Source organism: Triticum urartu, chromosome 5, assembly GCF_003073215.2.
Source record: "Triticum urartu cultivar G1812 chromosome 5, Tu2.1, whole genome shotgun sequence".
NCBI lineage: Eukaryota > Viridiplantae > Streptophyta > Magnoliopsida > Poales > Poaceae > Triticum > Triticum urartu.
Window position 1 is genome coordinate 8,320,519 of NC_053026.1, and position 18,175 is coordinate 8,338,693.

At 44.3% G+C, this 18,175-nt stretch overlaps 2 protein-coding genes and 1 non-coding gene across 3 annotated transcripts; 1 reads left to right on the top strand and 2 right to left on the bottom strand.

Annotated features, from left to right (window-relative positions):
- Window positions 1-223: 223 nt before the first annotated feature.
- Window positions 224-5,962, bottom strand: LOC125506872 (ankyrin repeat domain-containing protein 65-like). Its single transcript, XM_048671581.1, has 12 exons — window positions 5,828-5,962; window positions 5,659-5,730; window positions 4,728-4,901; window positions 4,506-4,643; window positions 3,688-3,827; window positions 3,065-3,148; window positions 2,787-2,912; window positions 2,293-2,445; window positions 1,622-1,723; window positions 958-1,128; window positions 776-855; window positions 224-647 (listed from the first exon to the last, which is right to left on the bottom strand). Exons 1-12 carry the CDS (start codon window positions 5,874-5,876, stop codon window positions 626-628), a joined length of 1,311 nt encoding a protein of 436 aa, XP_048527538.1. The 5' UTR covers window positions 5,877-5,962; the 3' UTR covers window positions 224-625.
- A 1,241-nt stretch (window positions 5,963-7,203) lies between these two features.
- Window positions 7,204-11,808, bottom strand: LOC125506873 (elongation factor Ts, mitochondrial-like). Its single transcript, XM_048671583.1, has 9 exons — window positions 11,533-11,808; window positions 10,849-11,125; window positions 10,581-10,753; window positions 9,770-9,850; window positions 9,064-9,238; window positions 8,750-8,934; window positions 8,060-8,185; window positions 7,876-7,964; window positions 7,204-7,652 (listed from the first exon to the last, which is right to left on the bottom strand). Exons 2-9 carry the CDS (start codon window positions 11,111-11,113, stop codon window positions 7,640-7,642), a joined length of 1,107 nt encoding a protein of 368 aa, XP_048527540.1. The 5' UTR covers window positions 11,114-11,125; window positions 11,533-11,808; the 3' UTR covers window positions 7,204-7,639.
- A 2,224-nt stretch (window positions 11,809-14,032) lies between these two features.
- TRNAS-UGA lies at window positions 14,033-14,119 on the top strand. Its single transcript has one exon. It is a non-coding gene; the product is annotated as a tRNA-Ser (tRNA).
- Window positions 14,120-18,175: the final 4,056 nt, after the last annotated feature.

Sequence of the window (18,175 nt, forward strand, 5' to 3'; positions counted from 1 at the left end):
ATCTTACCATTGCCTGCCTCTCGTGTCTGTTGGATTTCCAGGTGATCATACCCACAATTCCACCGCTCCTCTATGTGTCAGCGTCACATTTTCAGACCATCAATCTAGTACCAGACTTTCCTGGAAAAAAAAATCTAGTACCAGACTGATCAACGATTCGAGCAACCGCCTTCGGAATGATTTTGTAACAGCATTTACTTTGATTGCGTAGTAGTAATAGTAGTACACATTGGTAAATGATAACTGGTCGTGCATTTTTGCACTGATTTACCCTACGCAACAAGCTATGACACTTTCATCTGTCAGCAAAGAGAGGATCTGTAGCATGTTCCCTGCAGACATAATGGGAACTGGCAATGCAAAATATATCGATCTACTGTCAAACATTGCACTCTAGCATAATTAGCCAATTCATCGTCCGCTGTGACCCCTCTATACAAACAGGTGATTAAGTTCCAGAAAGCTAAAAATAGGTAGCCAGTAAACTGTTCTGCTCTAAGCTCCCGCTACAACCCATGAGTTGCATCGCACGATTTAAAGTCCTGCATTTTTTTTTTGTCTGAGAACACACAAAACAGAAGAGCTTCCCATTCTGTGCGCGATGTTGTTGGTATGCAGGGCTTGATCACTTCAGTTCAATCACCTCCCTGCAAGAATTATTCGATTAGACCATGTTAAAGAAACAATCAAATTCTACCAATGATTCCGACACCAAGCTGACAGTGTTGATCTAGTGTTACTAGAGAAAGAACAAGATGAAAGGTGAATATCATACAAGAGTAATTTCATAATCTCTTGGCTTTCCGGATCCAGCTGTAAAGCGCGCGAGAGGGAGTGATGAGCACCGTCATATTCCTAAGGAAGGCAAGCACACTGCGGGATCAGATACAAAGTAGTAATACTAGATATCAAAGGAACAACGGGAATTTCCAGAGTCAACTCTTCTATGGCACGGACCTTCATACACATAAGAGCTACTCCAAGCCAATAGTGTGACTTGGCCCACTTTGGGCAAAGCTCCTGGCATTTATCTGCATCATCATAAGCCCATTCTCCATGACCCATGCGAGCCCAGCAAAGACTCCGGTTTGACAACAATCTAGCGTCGAAGTTATCCATCCTCAGTGCCTGCAGCAGATAAAGCAGTCAAAAAAAACATTGTTGTTGCCACATTTCATTTCCAGGAATGCTGCTCAGTTTATTATACACCAATAGTTTTTCATTTGGCCCACAGGTACACATGGACTGAAAAGTTGAACCGAGATAAAAGAGAAACTCCCACCTGAAATTCCTCGCAATGAATTCAGGGCTAAAAGAGGAGCTTATTTTATTTTATTTTTTATAACATAGCTATCGCCATTTTTTGTTATCACTAGCTCTACGCGTGAAACCTGTCCAATCTACACAGTTCACCAAACACTGCATATATGCGACCAGCTGTGCGCGCTAGTCAATAGTCTTTCAACAGGTTGATGTGATAGCATTACTAGATAGCTGGTTAAGTTGTACACATTGCCAAGGTCAATTAATGCTAATGATAAACCAACCAAATTGTAATGGAGGAACATGTTTCATGGATGTACCTTTAGTCAACACAGGGGGAAAAAGTTTGAGAATGTACCTGCGTGTAGAACACTGATGCATTCAGATAATCCTGCTTCCTAAATGCTTCATCTGCTTGTTGTTTCAGGTCAGACACCCTCTTTTTCACAAAATTGTCATCCTGGGCAACTCATAATAATTTGAATCAGATGTACACATATAAAGAGGTCGGATGCGTGTGAGGGAGAAACAGTATAATATACTCCCTCCGTCCCATAATATAAGAGCGTTTTTGACACTACATTAGTGTCCAAAACGCTCTTATATTATGGGACGGAGGGAGTAGCAAAGATGTTGAGGTGAAGTGGATGGATACAGGAAACAGTTTTAATCAATGCAAAGATTTGAAAATCCAGCTCTCTTTGCTATGCAGACAGGAAATGAAGCAACAAAGAGCTCTTTAAGAAAATTGGTACACCTGTAATTTTTTGACAAAATTAGACTTGATGAATTACCACTTGAGAAAATTAAATAACCAATAAAACATCATTTAAATAAAATGAGTTTTCAGGAAGCAAAGAAGGTGCAAGGAAACACATGCGCATTTGACGAATATGGAAGCAGAAACTATACTTGGGCACTGCTTGACCTATGAAGTTTCAGTTAAACATCAAAGCCGACATTCCTCACAGAATTAACATGGACCAAAATTGGCGTAGGTGTGCAACAAAATACGCTACAGTGCCATACCTCAAGCTGTTTGATTTCCATCTCCACATGACTAATGATTCCATCAACGCTCCAATTTGTCACAGTTGGAATGGGAGAGGTGAAAGGAAAGAGAATCTCAACATCTTCCTGTGTGCCATATTCAGCAGCCAACTCTATTGGCAATCTACCAAACTGTGGAGGAACAGGGAAAGGTTTACAAAAGCTATTCAACATCAGAAAATAAGCAATGGTCTCGAGGCGATACAGGCGATCCAGGCAAACCATATTGATTCACTACCTGACTAAATTAACAAAGAGACACCAAAACGGCCAAAATACAAAACATTAACAAGCTTATGCACACAAAAAAGGGTAACTTTGCAGGAGCCCTTTATTTTTGCATTACACAGATAGCATCATGTAGATGTACTTGCTGCATAACTCGCACATTTAATGCATGTAAGTATAGACGAGTCTACTGAAACTACAAAGCCAAGCAAGACACAGAAATGTGACAAAGAGTGCATTCTCACCGTGTCAGGGACATTTGGATTTGCACCAGCTTCCAACAGGCACTTAATAACTTCAGTTAAGCCCTTTTCTGCAGCCGCAACCAAAGGAATATCACAAGGACTACCGCCGCTCACATTAGCTCCACCCTATGAGATGCACGAATAAAAGAAAAGCTAATTATATGGTTTTCAAGTCGTTGATACAGACATGATTGAATCAAACGTCAGTCTATAGAAACAAATAAGCAGAGGATACTATATGTACATTCCTACTACAGTATAAGCATAGGATACTATACCTGAATCAATAGCTTCACACAGGACACAGATGATATACCTATTGCCATCCCTAAAGATACATACCGACGAGTACCCTTGTTAGGCTGGAAAACATAAATAAACAACTTATTTTAATGCCAAAATGTGAAGATGGAGCTTGTAAGGAAAAAATAGCTTATCTGATACTCCCTCCGATCCATATTAATTATCGCTTATTTTACTAAATCAGCGACAATTAATATGGATCGTTGGGGTACTTCTTTTCTAAAGGTATAGCCTTATACAGTTATATCTCCCTTTGCTCCCACTGAACTTTCAGAGTTTTTGTGTGGGTCACTGGTCCCATCATGCATGCCTGGTCTAATTCACACATTAACAGCTACAAGCAGGGCCTGTTTGGTTTGGTTACAAAGGTTGGCAATATTTGACACACTTTTAGCCGAGCATGACTAATTAATGATAGAAAATGAGTGATGTATGGCAACCAAGTAGTAGGAATGGAATCTTGCCAGAAGTGCGGTTGCAAACCAAACGGATAACTAAGTCACACTTGCATGGTTCAATTGGAGAACATAACAAAAAGGCAGCAAGCGAAAGAATTGGAGTAAAAAGCCAACAGATCAACAAAGATTTTGAATATTACATCTGCATTGTGCTGCAAAAGGATCTTGACCGTGCTAGCATGTCCTCTAAGAGCAGCAACAGAGAGTGGTGTCCCAAAAAATGATAGAGCATCAATATCAGCCCCTCTAGAAAGAAGAAACTTTACTATTTCAGAGTGCCCTGAAGAAAAGAAGAAAACTAATTTAAGGTGATAACAGTATATGAACAGAACAGTTTTGGGCAAAATCGTTTCAATAACTATTGATGGAAAGCAATTGTTCGTTCACATTTCCCTGAACAGACATACAGAACAAATTACCATAAACAGCTACCATAAGAATTAAGATGGTAATCATACACAAAATAATGTATGAAAGAGATACCCAGATAAACTTGCATATATACCATATGAAGTAAGCAAACATATCTTGGGAAACTAGATTAGATGGCTAAGACAAAAATAAAATCTGAAACATATATCCTAAGAGAAGATCCAGACTATAAGGATAAATATAATGCCTAACAAGATTTGTAGCAATACATGACACATGGATATTTTACATATCATCGAGCAGGGAATTCAAATTAGTGTGACGACTATCTTTAAACTTACAATGATTGACCCCTGTTCAGACGCTGACAGGCATTAGAAGCAAATAAGATGAGGTTTGTTTTAATTTATGGCAATAGGAAAATTGCTTATATTAGGTTAGCTGAGATCTTGGCAAAACAAGGCCCAGCACAAAACAATTCTCATAGAGAAAAACGTCCAGCACGAAACAAGGGAGCAGGGGAGTAGTCAAGACTATGAGCATACAGTAAAGGAAATTGAAAACGAAATTAAGATCCGCTTGATACCAAGAGCTGCAGCTGAATGAAGAAGAGTAGACATGGTTCCATCTTTATGGCGCTGATGCAGATCAGCTCCACGATCAAGAAGGTACCTGGCGGCAGGAAGGTGGCCTTCGGTGAGGGCATGCTCCACCGGTGTATGGCCTAGCATTATGATCCAGGTGAAGTTTATGATCAAGCCATAAAAACTATATATACATTAGGACCGGAAATGGGCGAACGAATTACCCTGGGCATCAGGCTTGTCGATCTCCACCATATTGACCTCCTCGATGAGATACTGGTAGACCGGCAGCCTGCCAAGGCCACTGGCAGCGTGCAGCGCGTTCACGCCATGGAAGGTCGTGTTGGCCACTGTCGCGGGGATCCCATGCCCGTGCTTGTCCAGCTCCTTTGCAACCTCTTCATTCCACATAACAAAAAGAGGAGGCACTGTTAGTTAAGAACATGAATCACCACAAACCATGGCAAGATTGTACTAGTCCCAATTCCCAAATCATGAAGGAATCATCACTGATCCTTAAGAAAGGGGTTCAGAAATCCCCAAGTTGGTGCAAAGAGAGAAGCCCATGCATCTCATTCCAACCTACTAACAGATTGGAATCAATCACAAACAAAATTGACACGTCCAAGGAACCCGTGCTCATCTGGCTCCTCTGCAATCTCTTCATTCCACACAACAAAAAGAGGAGGCGCTTCTAATTAGTTAGGAACATGAATCATCATCAATCATGGCAAGATTGTACTAGTCCCAATTCCCAAATCAGGAAGAAATCGGCACTGATCCTTAAGAAAGGGGTTTAGAAATCCCCAAGTTGGCTGCAACGAGAGAATCTCAAGCATCACATCCAACCTAAATCACAAGCAAAATTGACATCTCCGAATTGAACCCGAGGAACTAATTAAGCCCCAGCATCGCATTAATTCCAACCTAAATCACAAGCGAAACCCTAATCCCCAAGGAACCCGAGGAATTGATTATTAAGCCCCAGTATCTACCGATCGGAGGCGAGGCGCACACGGTAGCAAACAAAACCCTACCTCGGCGGCCAGATCTAGCGAGCAGATGGACGCCGGAGAGAGGGGGGGGGGGGGGGGGGGGGGGGGGGGGGGGGGGGGGGGGGGGGGGGGGGGGGGGGGGGGTCAGTGCGGCCCTTACTCTTGATCTCGAGGACGTCGCCGTCGTGGGCGGCTTCCATGAGCCTGGCCTCCGGCGGCCACCGGTCGTGGTCTGCACAGCAACGAGCGAATGGAACGTTGAGGCGGCTGGCGGTGGGAGAGAGGTAGGTACATCGACCATCGATTGATTAGGGCGCCGTGGCGGTCACCTTTGCCGAGGAGGAATTCGTAGCAGCGAGGCAGCGACCGCTTCCTCATCGCCGGCGGTGGCGGTGGGTGGAGGAGCAAGCCGATGAAGGAAGGAAGGTTCTGGAAGAAAAAAAATGGCGGGAAATGAGAGGGAGTGAGTGGGCTCGCAGGCGGAGGATCCAATAGGGGGTCGACACGTGCCCTCCGAGGACGGGATCATGTGACACTCCTGCCATGCTTTGCTTCTCGATTCCAAGTTTTGAAATTTGTATTTGAACTTCTTTTTTTCGGGTGTGTATTTGAACTTGCTTTAGGCTTTGTTCGGTTACACCTCCTCACAGGGGGATGGGGGTGGATTGGAGGAGGTTTTGACTTGTAGAAGGTGTAATCCCTGCCAAACCCTTCCATTTTCCCTGTCAACCGAACAAGCCCTAATTGACATCCTCCGACAACGGGGAAGGTAGCGTTTGCCACAACCGTTGGTGTAGTATAGAGAGGATCGATGAGTGACATTCACCCTCCTTCGAGGCATCGGCACCATGTTGCATCCTCCGCTCAAGGCTTCGAGGGAAACCCAAGGTCCCAGGATTGCGGCAGCGACGGTGTATCTCTGTTTTTGTCTCTCCCTATTGACATTGCTTTTGGCGCCGCTCTAGTCGGTGTCGGTGTCCGCTTTTCACTCATGGTCCGCCAGGCAGGAGACCAGCGGCGGACGACTTGTGTGGCAATAACAACAACAATGGGTTTGCAAAAACCAGAGTCGCCTTAGTTGTGTGGTGATGCCACCTATGGTGGCTTGGGCCACGTGATCTCGATGCCGCTCTTTTGGGGTTAGCTTATTCACGGTGAAGGCAGCATCGCAGGCATGATAGTTTGATGAAGATGTTTTCAAGTTTCTGCTTGGCGGTGCTTTTGCCTCATGCCTATCATAGTACATTATGTGGGTTTTCATGGACGCGAAGTATCTACACCCAATATCAAATGCACCCCGGTGAACAGTAAAATCAAATAAAATAGTAAAAATTTCATAAAAATCTTAATTTGGTGAAAACTTTGACAAATGTTCTATGTGCTTGCAAAATTTTATCATAAAGCATCCCTATAAGTCATGGTAAAAAAAACAAAATCGATGCTCCAAAAATGCTTTTTCTAAAAGCATTTTGGAGTGCTGATTTTTTTTTCCATGCCTTCCATCTGTTTCGGGCTGAAAATTTCCATGCACCGGGAAAAATTGTGAAAGTTTGCGCCAATTTTTTTATATATTTTTTTTAAATTTATTTTCATTTTTTTCAGAAATTACTGTTCATCCCAAGCTCAAATGAGCTCAGGAGTAGAAGGGTACTTTCGGTGTGGCTTTTGTGTTCTTATAACGCAATGGTTTCACCAAGCCAGAGGGTGGAGAAATCAGTCAAGGGCTTCCTGACCTAGTCGTGCAGGCTGCACCAAAGTCCTTTACAACCACTAACCAAACAAGAACAATGAAAACATACTACAACGCCGCAGCTAATCTAATGGTATCGACTCTCAAATATGCATATCCAAACCAAACGCAAAATTGTAAACAATACATATCCCATTGCATTTGGCGGCATCGTGCAAACTTTTGCACGGATTGCACATTATTCAGTTTGATACAATTTGCTGTCGTGTCGTAAACTCAGTTTGCAAACTTCTATCGAATTGATGGACGTAGAGAGCACATCCCATTGGAGCAAAGATGAGAACCCATATAAATTCTCTGTAGAAAAGGAACCGTCGCACATATCCCAATCATCGCATTTGATTCATCTAAGCTTGCAACATGAGCCGTAGCTTCTGACCCACGTGATTCTTCATTCTTCAGGTCTGCCAAGCACAGAATTAGCTTCGGTTAATATCTGATTGCATAAACAAACAGAATCTGAGGATAACTTGCGTCAAAACAAACCCATGTGCGAGAACTAGTAAGAAACAAGTCATAAACAAACCGACAAAAGAGATTACCAAGCAAAAACACCACGGAAACCAACAGCAAAGCCAGTAAAAACCACAAACTGTTAAGAGACATCAGTACACACGCACATCATACCTCTCGATTCCTTCCCCGACTTCCATTCTGGCAAAGTTGCCAATCGTTACTTTACAGCCAACCTCCTTGGACAAATCACTCAGCAGCGTCTGAAAAGAACCACGCCAGCAAGCAAGGCTATCAATCAGAGATCACAGTTCGCAGCCATAAATCAATCGTCAGAGGAAAAGGTTTGTCGGCTTGCCTTAATGTTTGTGCTGTCATTAACGACGTACTTTTGCTCCAAAAGCACAGCTTCTTCGAAATACTTCCTCAATCGGCCTTCCACCATTTTCTCTATGGCCATTTGGGGTTTACCTGATCTTTCAGCCTGGCATATTACACAACGGCATGTTACATTTGTGATTTCTCAAGTAACTTGGCATGCCCAAGTTCACCCTCATATCAAGGATGGATAGAGACTATGTCACTAGAAGATACAGAAAAGAAATGTTATATAGTTATCCGATTCATGGAAATAAGCAGTGTAAATGCCAGCAACTTCTAAACCCAACCAAACAGTTATCCTGGTATTACTGTACATCCAGAAATCACCCTATTTCATATGATCAGGCTGCTTTTCCAGTCGTTGATCTTTCTCATCTCAGATGCACATCTTTCCTCTTTCATTTAGTCCAAAATCTCACATGCATGCATTTGCTTTTCATTTATTACTAGTCTCATTCCCTACCTTCGAAATTGGTTTGTTTCTGTCAAGATAGCAGGAGTCCACTTAAAGAGTATTGTGCTAGTCACGTTTAGCATACAACTGATACAAGTGTGTGTCTACTTCGTGTGTCATAGTGGATGGACGTAAAACTACTCAGCCACATACAAGGATATGGCAGCAGATCCTTCTAGTTCTAAAGAAATGTCAGAATAACCAATAAGGTACCTGAGTTCGGAGCACATCACGTTCATTTTCCACAGCTGCAGCAGAAACCAGTTCCTTTGATAAGAATAATGGCCTTGCTGCAACAATATGCATTGCGATAGATGACCCAACTCTCTTGAGAGCGTCAAGGGGAGCACTGCTATCTTCTGCTTCTAAAGTGACCAATCCAGCAACGCGACCCAGATCTGAAGCAAGAAAATGCATCAATTAAGTGAACGAGCAAATACGCCATTTGTCAAAAGCAATGAGTAGAAGAACGACAAACATACAATCTTGATAAAACTTGGTAAACGAAAATAACACTGTCTGTGTACCTGGCTGAGGACAGGTATGCAGATAAGATGAAACAACACCATGTGCAGTCGTGGACAACATGAAACCTCTTCTAAGTTTTACGTTCTCCCCAACCATGGCAGCAACTTCCGTAACAGCATTCCGAACAGTTGTTTCACCACTGAGTTTAGGATGATCTAGGTTAATACTCATGCTCTGCAAAGATTGGTAGAAATGTAGTAGTTTCCCAAAGAAAAAGAAAAAAACAGACAAAAAGGAGACATACATTTGATAAGTTCAGCTGCATTGTAGGCACTTCAGTTTATCATCGGACATTATTCGCCTAAAATTTTAGCGTGATAAATTTCCTGCCTATGTCAAAGAGATCCAGGGACTAAATGGCACTACAACCGAAAAACAGGTATCTAATTGTTCCCAAGTAATGCAACAGAAGAAAAATTGGAAGTCCAACCAAAAAAACCAGAAGTAATCTCATTCCATTCATATGGTTGATGCTTGCCCAGAAGCTTAGATCGTATTAAGTCGTCACATAACACTATAAACAAATTTGATCACAGAGCAAGGTTAAATTGAATATCAGTCAATATGGAATTCCATCTATCTTAAAACCAACACTTCAGGGTTCATAAACATCAAACCCATTGCTGGTAGATATACTATATATGCAATATGTCATGTACTGGAACTGCTCAGAAAAGGAACGAGGAGAAACAATAGGTGTCACACCTCCAAATATGCAGGAGCAAAAGGAAAAACTGATTTCCCGGGATCCTGAGCTGACAGAGCCATCTTTGCCAAGGATGAAGCCTGCATGGCAAATGAAATTTGCAAGAGAAAAGGAAGTTATTAAATTGTACATGTGGAAAAGAGATGTGTTTAATTAAGTATACTCCAGTGATGTGCCCAATACAATACCAAAAGTTATTAACTTCCTAGCAGATAAAATGGCATGAACAGATAACTTAAATACTACAATTAAACAAGAGTTTGAAGTTGGCAATTCTATGTATGTTACACAACATGCACACATGCTTAAATACACAACATATCATGCTAAGCATATCCAAGCAAGAGGGGTCAGAAATGGCAAAGAGATGCCCAAAAGTTCCTTGAAGAAAAAAACAATAATTACGGCAAAAACATCAATAAGCAAGATTTCGAAAATCAGGGGATAGCAGTCAATATATTGAAAACCTAGCAACGAATCTGATGAGTTGACACAACCAAAAACTAAAAATGGGGCCTGGAGAATGATATTCGAAACTAGTGTACGGTCAAACAATAGAAACAACATGCTGCCCTCAAAGGACAACCATTGCAATTAAGAGAAACATTTAATTTAGCATCGATCCTTTTTCCCCAAAAATTGTGAGTTGATGCTTTTCAAGTCATGAAGAAATAATGCTTTCTTATGCCAGATAGTAACAAAATATTTTGCTAATTTCCATATACTTATGCTGAGCATATGAATCTAAAAGAATTGCATCTAGCGCAACAACACGATTCAGCAAATCATGTCACTGAGGGTGAAACCAACCAGATACTGGAAAACATCATTTCTTGCTACAAAGTCGGTCTCACAGTTTAGCTCAACCACAACAGCCCTTTTATCATCTCCTGCCATAGCAAGCAAACCTTCGGCAGCAGTCCGTGATGACTTTTTGGCAGCAAGAATCACCCCTCTCTTCCTTAGATCCACCTGTGCGGCCTCTGAAAGAAATCATAGAAATGGGATAGGAACAGAGAACATAAACAAAATATGTCAACCAAGCTGTGCATAAAACCAATGTGAAGGAAGAGCTAACCAATATCCCAGTCACAACTAACTAGCGAAGCCTTGACATCTTTGATCGGAGCACACGTTCTTTCTCGGAGTTGCTTAATGAGGTTCATTTGCTCTGAAGCAGGCACCGCTGAGCTAAAGCTCCTACGAAACATGCCATCTTCTGGAAGATGATCGCTCAACGGATTAGTTTGGAATGTCGCAGAAGTAAACCTTTGAGCAGCCAGCTGTTGAGCACGAGACAGGAACCCTATTGCGGGTCTTCCAGCAAGCTGACCCCAAGCCATTCTTCGATTGTGCTGCAGGAAGACCGGACAGACGCAAATCTTCAGAGAACTATATAAGCAGCGAACATAACTACAGCAGCACAATCAAGCAGTTTTGGAGAAAATGTGATTCCATAATTTCCATTGACCCACTACTGGTGGAACCATGGACGCATTTACAGTAATTGCACAGAATAGTATCAAACTAATGTGGGGAACAGGAATTCAGTTGAACTCTCGTTCTTTTTTGGAAAATAAACTACTCTGTTAGTACTACAACATGCAACAAACAAGATCAATTGTGTGAATCTGCAGCATGCACATCACCATACATAATCAAAGAAATCAAAAACAAAAATCATGCATACAGCGGTAACGTCTTTTCCCCTTTGCACAGCTCAGCAGCGAGCTGGGGGCGGAGGAGGGGAGTTGGAGGCGACCTTAAACGAAGCAGAGGGTGGCCGGACGGCGAGCTTGAAGAAGGCCTTCAACCGGGCAGAGGCAGGATAGGTCGGGGTAACGCCATCCTCCTTATCGGCGCGGTTGCAGGGAGCTTGAAGAAGACCTTCAACCGGCGCGGCTGCAGGGCGAGGCGTCCGGTACAGGAGAAGGCGTCGGCAGTCGGTGCGCGAGCAGTGAGGGGAGAGGGTGGGCGGTGGCGGAGAGGTCGGACGGGGGCCGGAGGGAGGGGGCGGCGCCGGAATGGAAGGAGGAGAAGGGAGTAATGGGCTGAGAATATAAAGGCCCATTTACTGTCCATTTCTCTCTTCTAATTTAGCCACCGATCAATACTACTTGTCTAAAAAAAAGCCACTGATCAATGCGCCCTCTTAGAGCAACTCCAACCGACTGATGCAAATAGTTCACGCGTGTCTATTTGAATCGAAACAGACCAAAGCGCCGACCCAACGCGGGGAACCAAACCCAAATGCGTCCGCTCGGTGTCCGTCCAAATTTGCGTCTGATTTGCGTCCACGCGGACACGCCACACGTCCTCTTGGTGTCTGTCGCGGTCCTACCTATCGGCCGCCCAACCATCGCATGCGGTCGTAATTAACGTGGCGATCTACCTCGGTCCCGTCTGCCAGTGGGTGGAAGCTATGGGTCATTGTCCTTTCTTATGCAAGCGTGGGAGGGGGGCTCATCCACTTCCATCCCCTCGTCCACATCTTGCCACACTTTCTCCCTCACCTGCGACCACAAACCCTAGGCTGGGCCGGCTGAGGAGGCGGCGTATGCGGCATGGGAGAGCACTTTCACCTGGGTTGGGCCGGCACTGGCGTTCATCGACCTCACCAGCCCTGGGGAGGACGACAACGATGACTATTAATGTTTAAGTGGACTTTTGCCGGCGTTCAGTTGAACTATCATTCTTCTTTGAAAAATAAAGTGATCAACTTGGTGTGGTTGATCTAGATCTGATCAGACGGATGGTGGTGACTGCTCTGCAACAACTTCCTATGGCTCCACGACAGCGGTGGTCATCGAAAGGTCCTTGGGAGGGGGTCATCTCTCCTGATCTAGTAGTTGATTTCGGCGGTGAGATATAAACTATGAACAACGGCTTGACACAGAGGGATGGTGGTGCAGTGGCGGCAGTCACATCACATATAGCTGATGGAATCATGCAAAAAGTGATGCTGAGAACACATGAATGACTTCAATGGTGGTTCTACTAGAGCACCCGGTCTCAAGCTTTGGAGCGAAAGCCTAGGTCAGACCCGAGTGGTTATACCTCGCAATGGCGATATTTTCTTACATCTAGATAGAAGTCAACTTCACTCTAAGGGTAAAGCATGCTCGCTCCTTCGCTCGTACGAACAATCAGTCGTTGCTGGGAGCTCTATCCTCCTCGCACTACTAAAAATAGGGTGAAAGAATCTCCCGCGTTCAGTCTGTGGAGGCCGACCATCATAGTCGTCTCTACACCAAGTTGGTCTTAAAGTCTACCCGGGCTAGCTTCTTCATTCTTCGATCAGGGGCGGGCTTCTTCCCTTATATACGATGACTTAGATAGATAAACTTCTTTGATCCATTCATTGATAAAGTCTTCGGGAGCTGTTTACCTTTTGAATCGACAGTAGAGTAGGTTTGATCTTGCTTTCTCAATCTTTCTCTGATCCTAGCCGTGTAGTAGATCCGGCTTTATTCGGCTAAAAAGAAGTGTGTGTGGCCGTCGTATCTGCTCGCCCCCTTCTTCATTCAGTCATTTAGGTAAGAATGGATCCAGGGAACCTGGCTCGGGAACAGCCCTGAAAAAACACAGTAAGAGAGTCCAATCTCTAAAATATAGCATTTGATCTCCTAAGTAGTAGTAGTAGAAGGCTTAGTATCTGACTTGATCCATTAGAGTCAGAACACACAGTAGATCCAGATTCCACACCATGCTGTGGACTGGGGAGAGAGCAGCTCTTCGAAGCTGGGCGTTCTGTGTGATTATGGAGGAACTGTAGTACTCGCCCCAAAATGCAAGCCGGGATAGATACTTAAAGAAAGGGGGAGCGGTGGGCCTTCAAAAAGGAGCGAGGGAGTGATGGGCAACCTTTTTCTATATGTTGCTCGTGAGCCGCCAAGTACCAGTCTCGCAACAGTACTGGCGTTAAAGGATCGGTCCTTCACTTGCGGATCGTTCGCGAGTCGAAGTCGCTCTCTTGCCACGCCTTTGACTCACGAACTCGAGTCGGACTCATTCACTGCTGACTTTTTTGAGGATCGTTCGTTCTTCACTCTCTTACTATTACCCGCAGGGAGCGCAGCAACCGACGGTGCATATTATCATATAGAAAGAAGCGAAGCGTAGCGATTCGTACTACCGGAAAAGTGTCGCTAACCGCTAGGCAATAGAGTCAGCTTACGGGGTGGGGCGCAAGCAAGCGTAGCGAATCACATAGAGTTGCCCCTACCTGCCAGCGCGCAGATAGATAGGGCGGGCGAGCGCAGGGATGGATGTCTGAGCGGTTGAAAGAGTCGGTCTTGAAAACCGAAGTATTGATAGGAATACCGGGGGTTCGAATCCCTCTCCATCCGCGAGGTCATAAGTTCTCTCTTGCCTTATCTATAGATAAGAACGAATCTCCTCGACTCGACTGATATGATGGATGGAATGGGTAGAAGGTTGAGGTTATTGTGCGTTGATTTAGTTAGGACTTTGTCTCCCTTTCGTTATCTTCCGCCCCGGGTGGATGACCTGTGGGAGCTAAGTCAAAGATCTCGGTGTCGTCGTGAGTGGTTGATAAACAACGATTGCAGTTTGATTTAGGGAGTCCCAACCCAGTGAAGCTTAACAGACAAAGAAAACGATAGAGACTTCCGGGTATAGGGTGACGACCTTAATGAATCAAGTATTCAGGTGGCAGAGTTTTTAGCTACATAAGCGCTCAAATTCCTAAATACTTATTGCCCAAAAAATATGATCAACCCCAGGTACATTTATTAGGTTTTGATCTGAGGCTATCCTGGTCTGCAGGACCCAACACAAGTATTCATCCTTTCCAATCTGAAAAAGGTGTTGCCGAAAGCTTACCCTCTTCCACACGGATGCTACAGCCGCTATCACTTTTGCAGGAGGGGAATTACAGAGTTCGCCTCTCGACATCTTGTTTGGTAAGCGGAATTTTGACCCAGGCGCCCTAGTGTTGCCTAACCGTTCGGCCGGAGATGTCGGATGCGAGATCTTTAGCTACTTGTATCAATTTGCCGCAGTGTGCTTAGATACAATGGGCTGGCAGCTGAGGCTTGGCAGGATGGGGGAGTTAATTAAGGTCGAGGGAGCAGGAAAGAGTTTGTTATTCGCTATTGGCTTAGTACGGCCTATACATAATAGGGCCATGATGGTTTTGGCAAGGCCTTGAACTTCATATATCCCTTTTTTACTCAATCCAGAATACCGATAAAGTCAGATTGAATCATTTTGTTGACCTTTCCTTTGGATTTATTATCATAGGTAGTGTTCGAGATCGCCTCTCTGCGGTGAACGCTCGAATGTAGCTAACATCAGTTTTGTCCTCGCGTGGTTGAAGGAGATGCTGCTGCTGGATGGAATGCTTCCGGGGCGCCATGATCCTTCTATCAGGAATAGAATAATCGAGGGCACTGACTGACTGCATCAATCATCGCTCAATGAGCTATTAATTGCCGCCAATAGCGCTTCGCTTGCATGCAAGGCGGCTAATAAAAGCGCCAGGTAGACGCGCGGAGATGCATTTTGAGTACTGGTGGTACTGGACAAGCTCTAGGGGAATAATCTCTTTCTTATTTCTTTCTTATTTCTTTCCCATGACGACTAGGAACGGGCAAATCAAGAATTTCACTTCGAATTCCGGACCTCAACATCCTGCTGCTCATGGTGTTTCACGATCAGTATTGGAAATGAACGGAGAAGTGGTGGAACGTGCGGAACCACATATTGGATCACTCCAGTGCGGCACGAAGCCGCTGACGCTGAGTAGGCTCCTATGCCGCTAGCACGGTGGAGGTTCCGTAGCGCGTCATGAGCACCGGGCAAAGGGACGGTTGAGCAACTCAAGCGAACCGCCCTACCTGACTTTGGATAAAGATAGAAGGGAGAAGGTTGTGAAGGTGGCCTCGTTATCCACACATCTGGTCGGAGGACCGACCTGGGTTTTCACGAGCGTAGGCGGGTCCTGGAGTGCCCGTCAAGGGCGCTAGCGCATACCCCGGGGTGATCATCACCACCTGCACCTCACATCTCGGCACAGTGGAACGTGTAACCCGCCTGCTGTCCAAGTCAACCACTGAATTTCCTGTAATTCATAGCGCCTAACAGAACGTAGCAGCAAGGGACAACCCACCCATACAGACAGCCTGCGGGGAGGATGGCACTACTGGCAAAGACCGTCTGGCGAAAACGCCGCAGGCGCGAAGCGTGGTGGGCCTGCGCCGGGGGAGCATAGGGAGGAAAGGGAGCCCGGACGGTGGAAGAGCCAGGGGAAGCCGGGTCATTTGACGGAAATGGAAGGTCCGAGCGGCTCATTCATTCTTGAAAAAAGAGGGGGGGAGCGAGCCAATGTATCAATGAATAGATACAGTCAACGGTATTAAGACAGCGCTGCCTACACGCGAATTAGCTTCCGAGGTCGAGCAGTCTCAATTTCACTACAGGATTTGCGAATGAATGCTGGGCTGGGCCACCTCAAATGGCGTGAGCCGCATGCGGGGAGACCCGCACGTACGGTTTTCAGGGGGATCCGGCCGGCCGGCGCCCACCCGACTAGAGGGACTGAGAAATTAATCGAGTACAAAACTTATCTTCAAGCTTTACCTTATTTTGATCGTTTAGAGGGCGATCGCGGAGTCACTGAATGAAGTCCTCCCTCCCTTTCTTTCGAAGGTGCTGACCTGCTGCGAGGCAGATATGACTAAGTGACATATTGAATATGGCGACGACTACAGCATGTCGTAGATTTTGAATATGAAAGTAAATGGCGGCAGTCACATCACATATAGCTGATGTGATCATGCAAAAAGTGATGCTGAGAACACATGAATGACTTCAATGGTGGTTCTACTAGAGCACCCGGTCTCAAGCTTCGGAGCGAAAGCCTAGGTCAGACCCAAGTGGTTATACCTCGCAATGGCGATATTTTCTTACATCCTTACCTTGTTGAAGACATTGCTCGGACAGTTTCTTCAAGGTGAAAACCTTGATTCTAGCCTTGTGGTTGGATCCAGCGACGGTGGTGCTTGAGCGTCGCTTCCTTCCTAAAGGCTTTGTTGTTGAAGAACCTTGTCGACCATGTAGTATAATGAGATAGTTGGTGTGAATTTGGTCATTGTTGTACTTTGGCAATCACAGATCTAATCGCTTTGGGTTTTTTTTCCTCGCCTACGCATAGCTTTGGTCTTATATGACTTTGCTAGTTACTAACGTGTTGTGTGTGTGAGAGAGAGAGAGTTGGTGTCGGCTATGTGCATCCTATCTATGCAGAGGTCGGCATATGCTCATTGTGTTATGTATCTTCTTGATGCTTCATTCTGAGCAAATAAAATCCACCCTCTATTAAAAAAATGCAGCGGCAACGACTTTTCACCTTTGCACAAGCTCAGCAACGAGCTGGGGCAGAGGGGAGTTAGAGGTGACCTTGAATGAGGCAGCGGAAAGGGAGTTGGAGGCGACCTTGAACAGGGCTGAGGGTGCCCAGTCGGCGAGCTTGAAGAATGCCTCAATTGGGTAGAGGTAGGATGGTCAGGGCAATCCTAGCGCTAAGGTCGGACGGGGGCCGACGCCGGAATAGGATGAGGAGAAAGGAGTATATGTTTTCTTTAGGAATTTTTTGAGATTTTTTTTGGGATAGGAGTATATGGTTTAGTGAATGGGCTTTGAGGTTTGAGAGAAGTAATGGGCGGAGTATACAGAGGCCCATATAGTCTATTTCTCCCTATAGTGTAGTCACCGATCAATCGTTGACTTCGTGACGACTATATCTCGCCTTGATTAGGATGTCTCACTGAAGCGGCTACAGTAGCCATTTTAATAAGAGGGATAACAGAAAGAGGGGGAAACGAGGAATCAAACATTCGAGCTTCAGGAAGACAAACATCGATGCTAGCCATCTCGCCTGCCAACTACTCGCGCTAACTAGCGGGGTGCGACCTACATGAAGCAAGTCGAGTCAGGTTTCTCCAGTTTCTTTCTTTTTTCGTTTCCTTTTGTTTCTTTTCTATTTTTTTCCTTTTTTTCTTCTCCGATTTTTTCATTTGTTTCTTTAGTTTTTTTATTTTTTCTTTGGTTTATTTTTGTTTATTTTATGGTTTTCTTTTTCTCTTTTTTTCATTTCTATATTTTATGTATATGTCAGCACCGATTTTCTAATACACATTTAACATTTTTTCAACAAAAATTTAATAAGTTATTTTTGCGAGAAAACTTTCAATCCGTTCATCTTTAATCATGGTAGTACAACGAACATCAGAAATAATACATGCTCAATATTTTTTATATATATTTTTAACATTTTTATAAATGCAATATTAAAAAAATTGAACACATGGTCCACACTTTTTCTATACACATTTAACATTTTCCAAATGTTCGATTCACATTTTTTACATATATTATAAAAA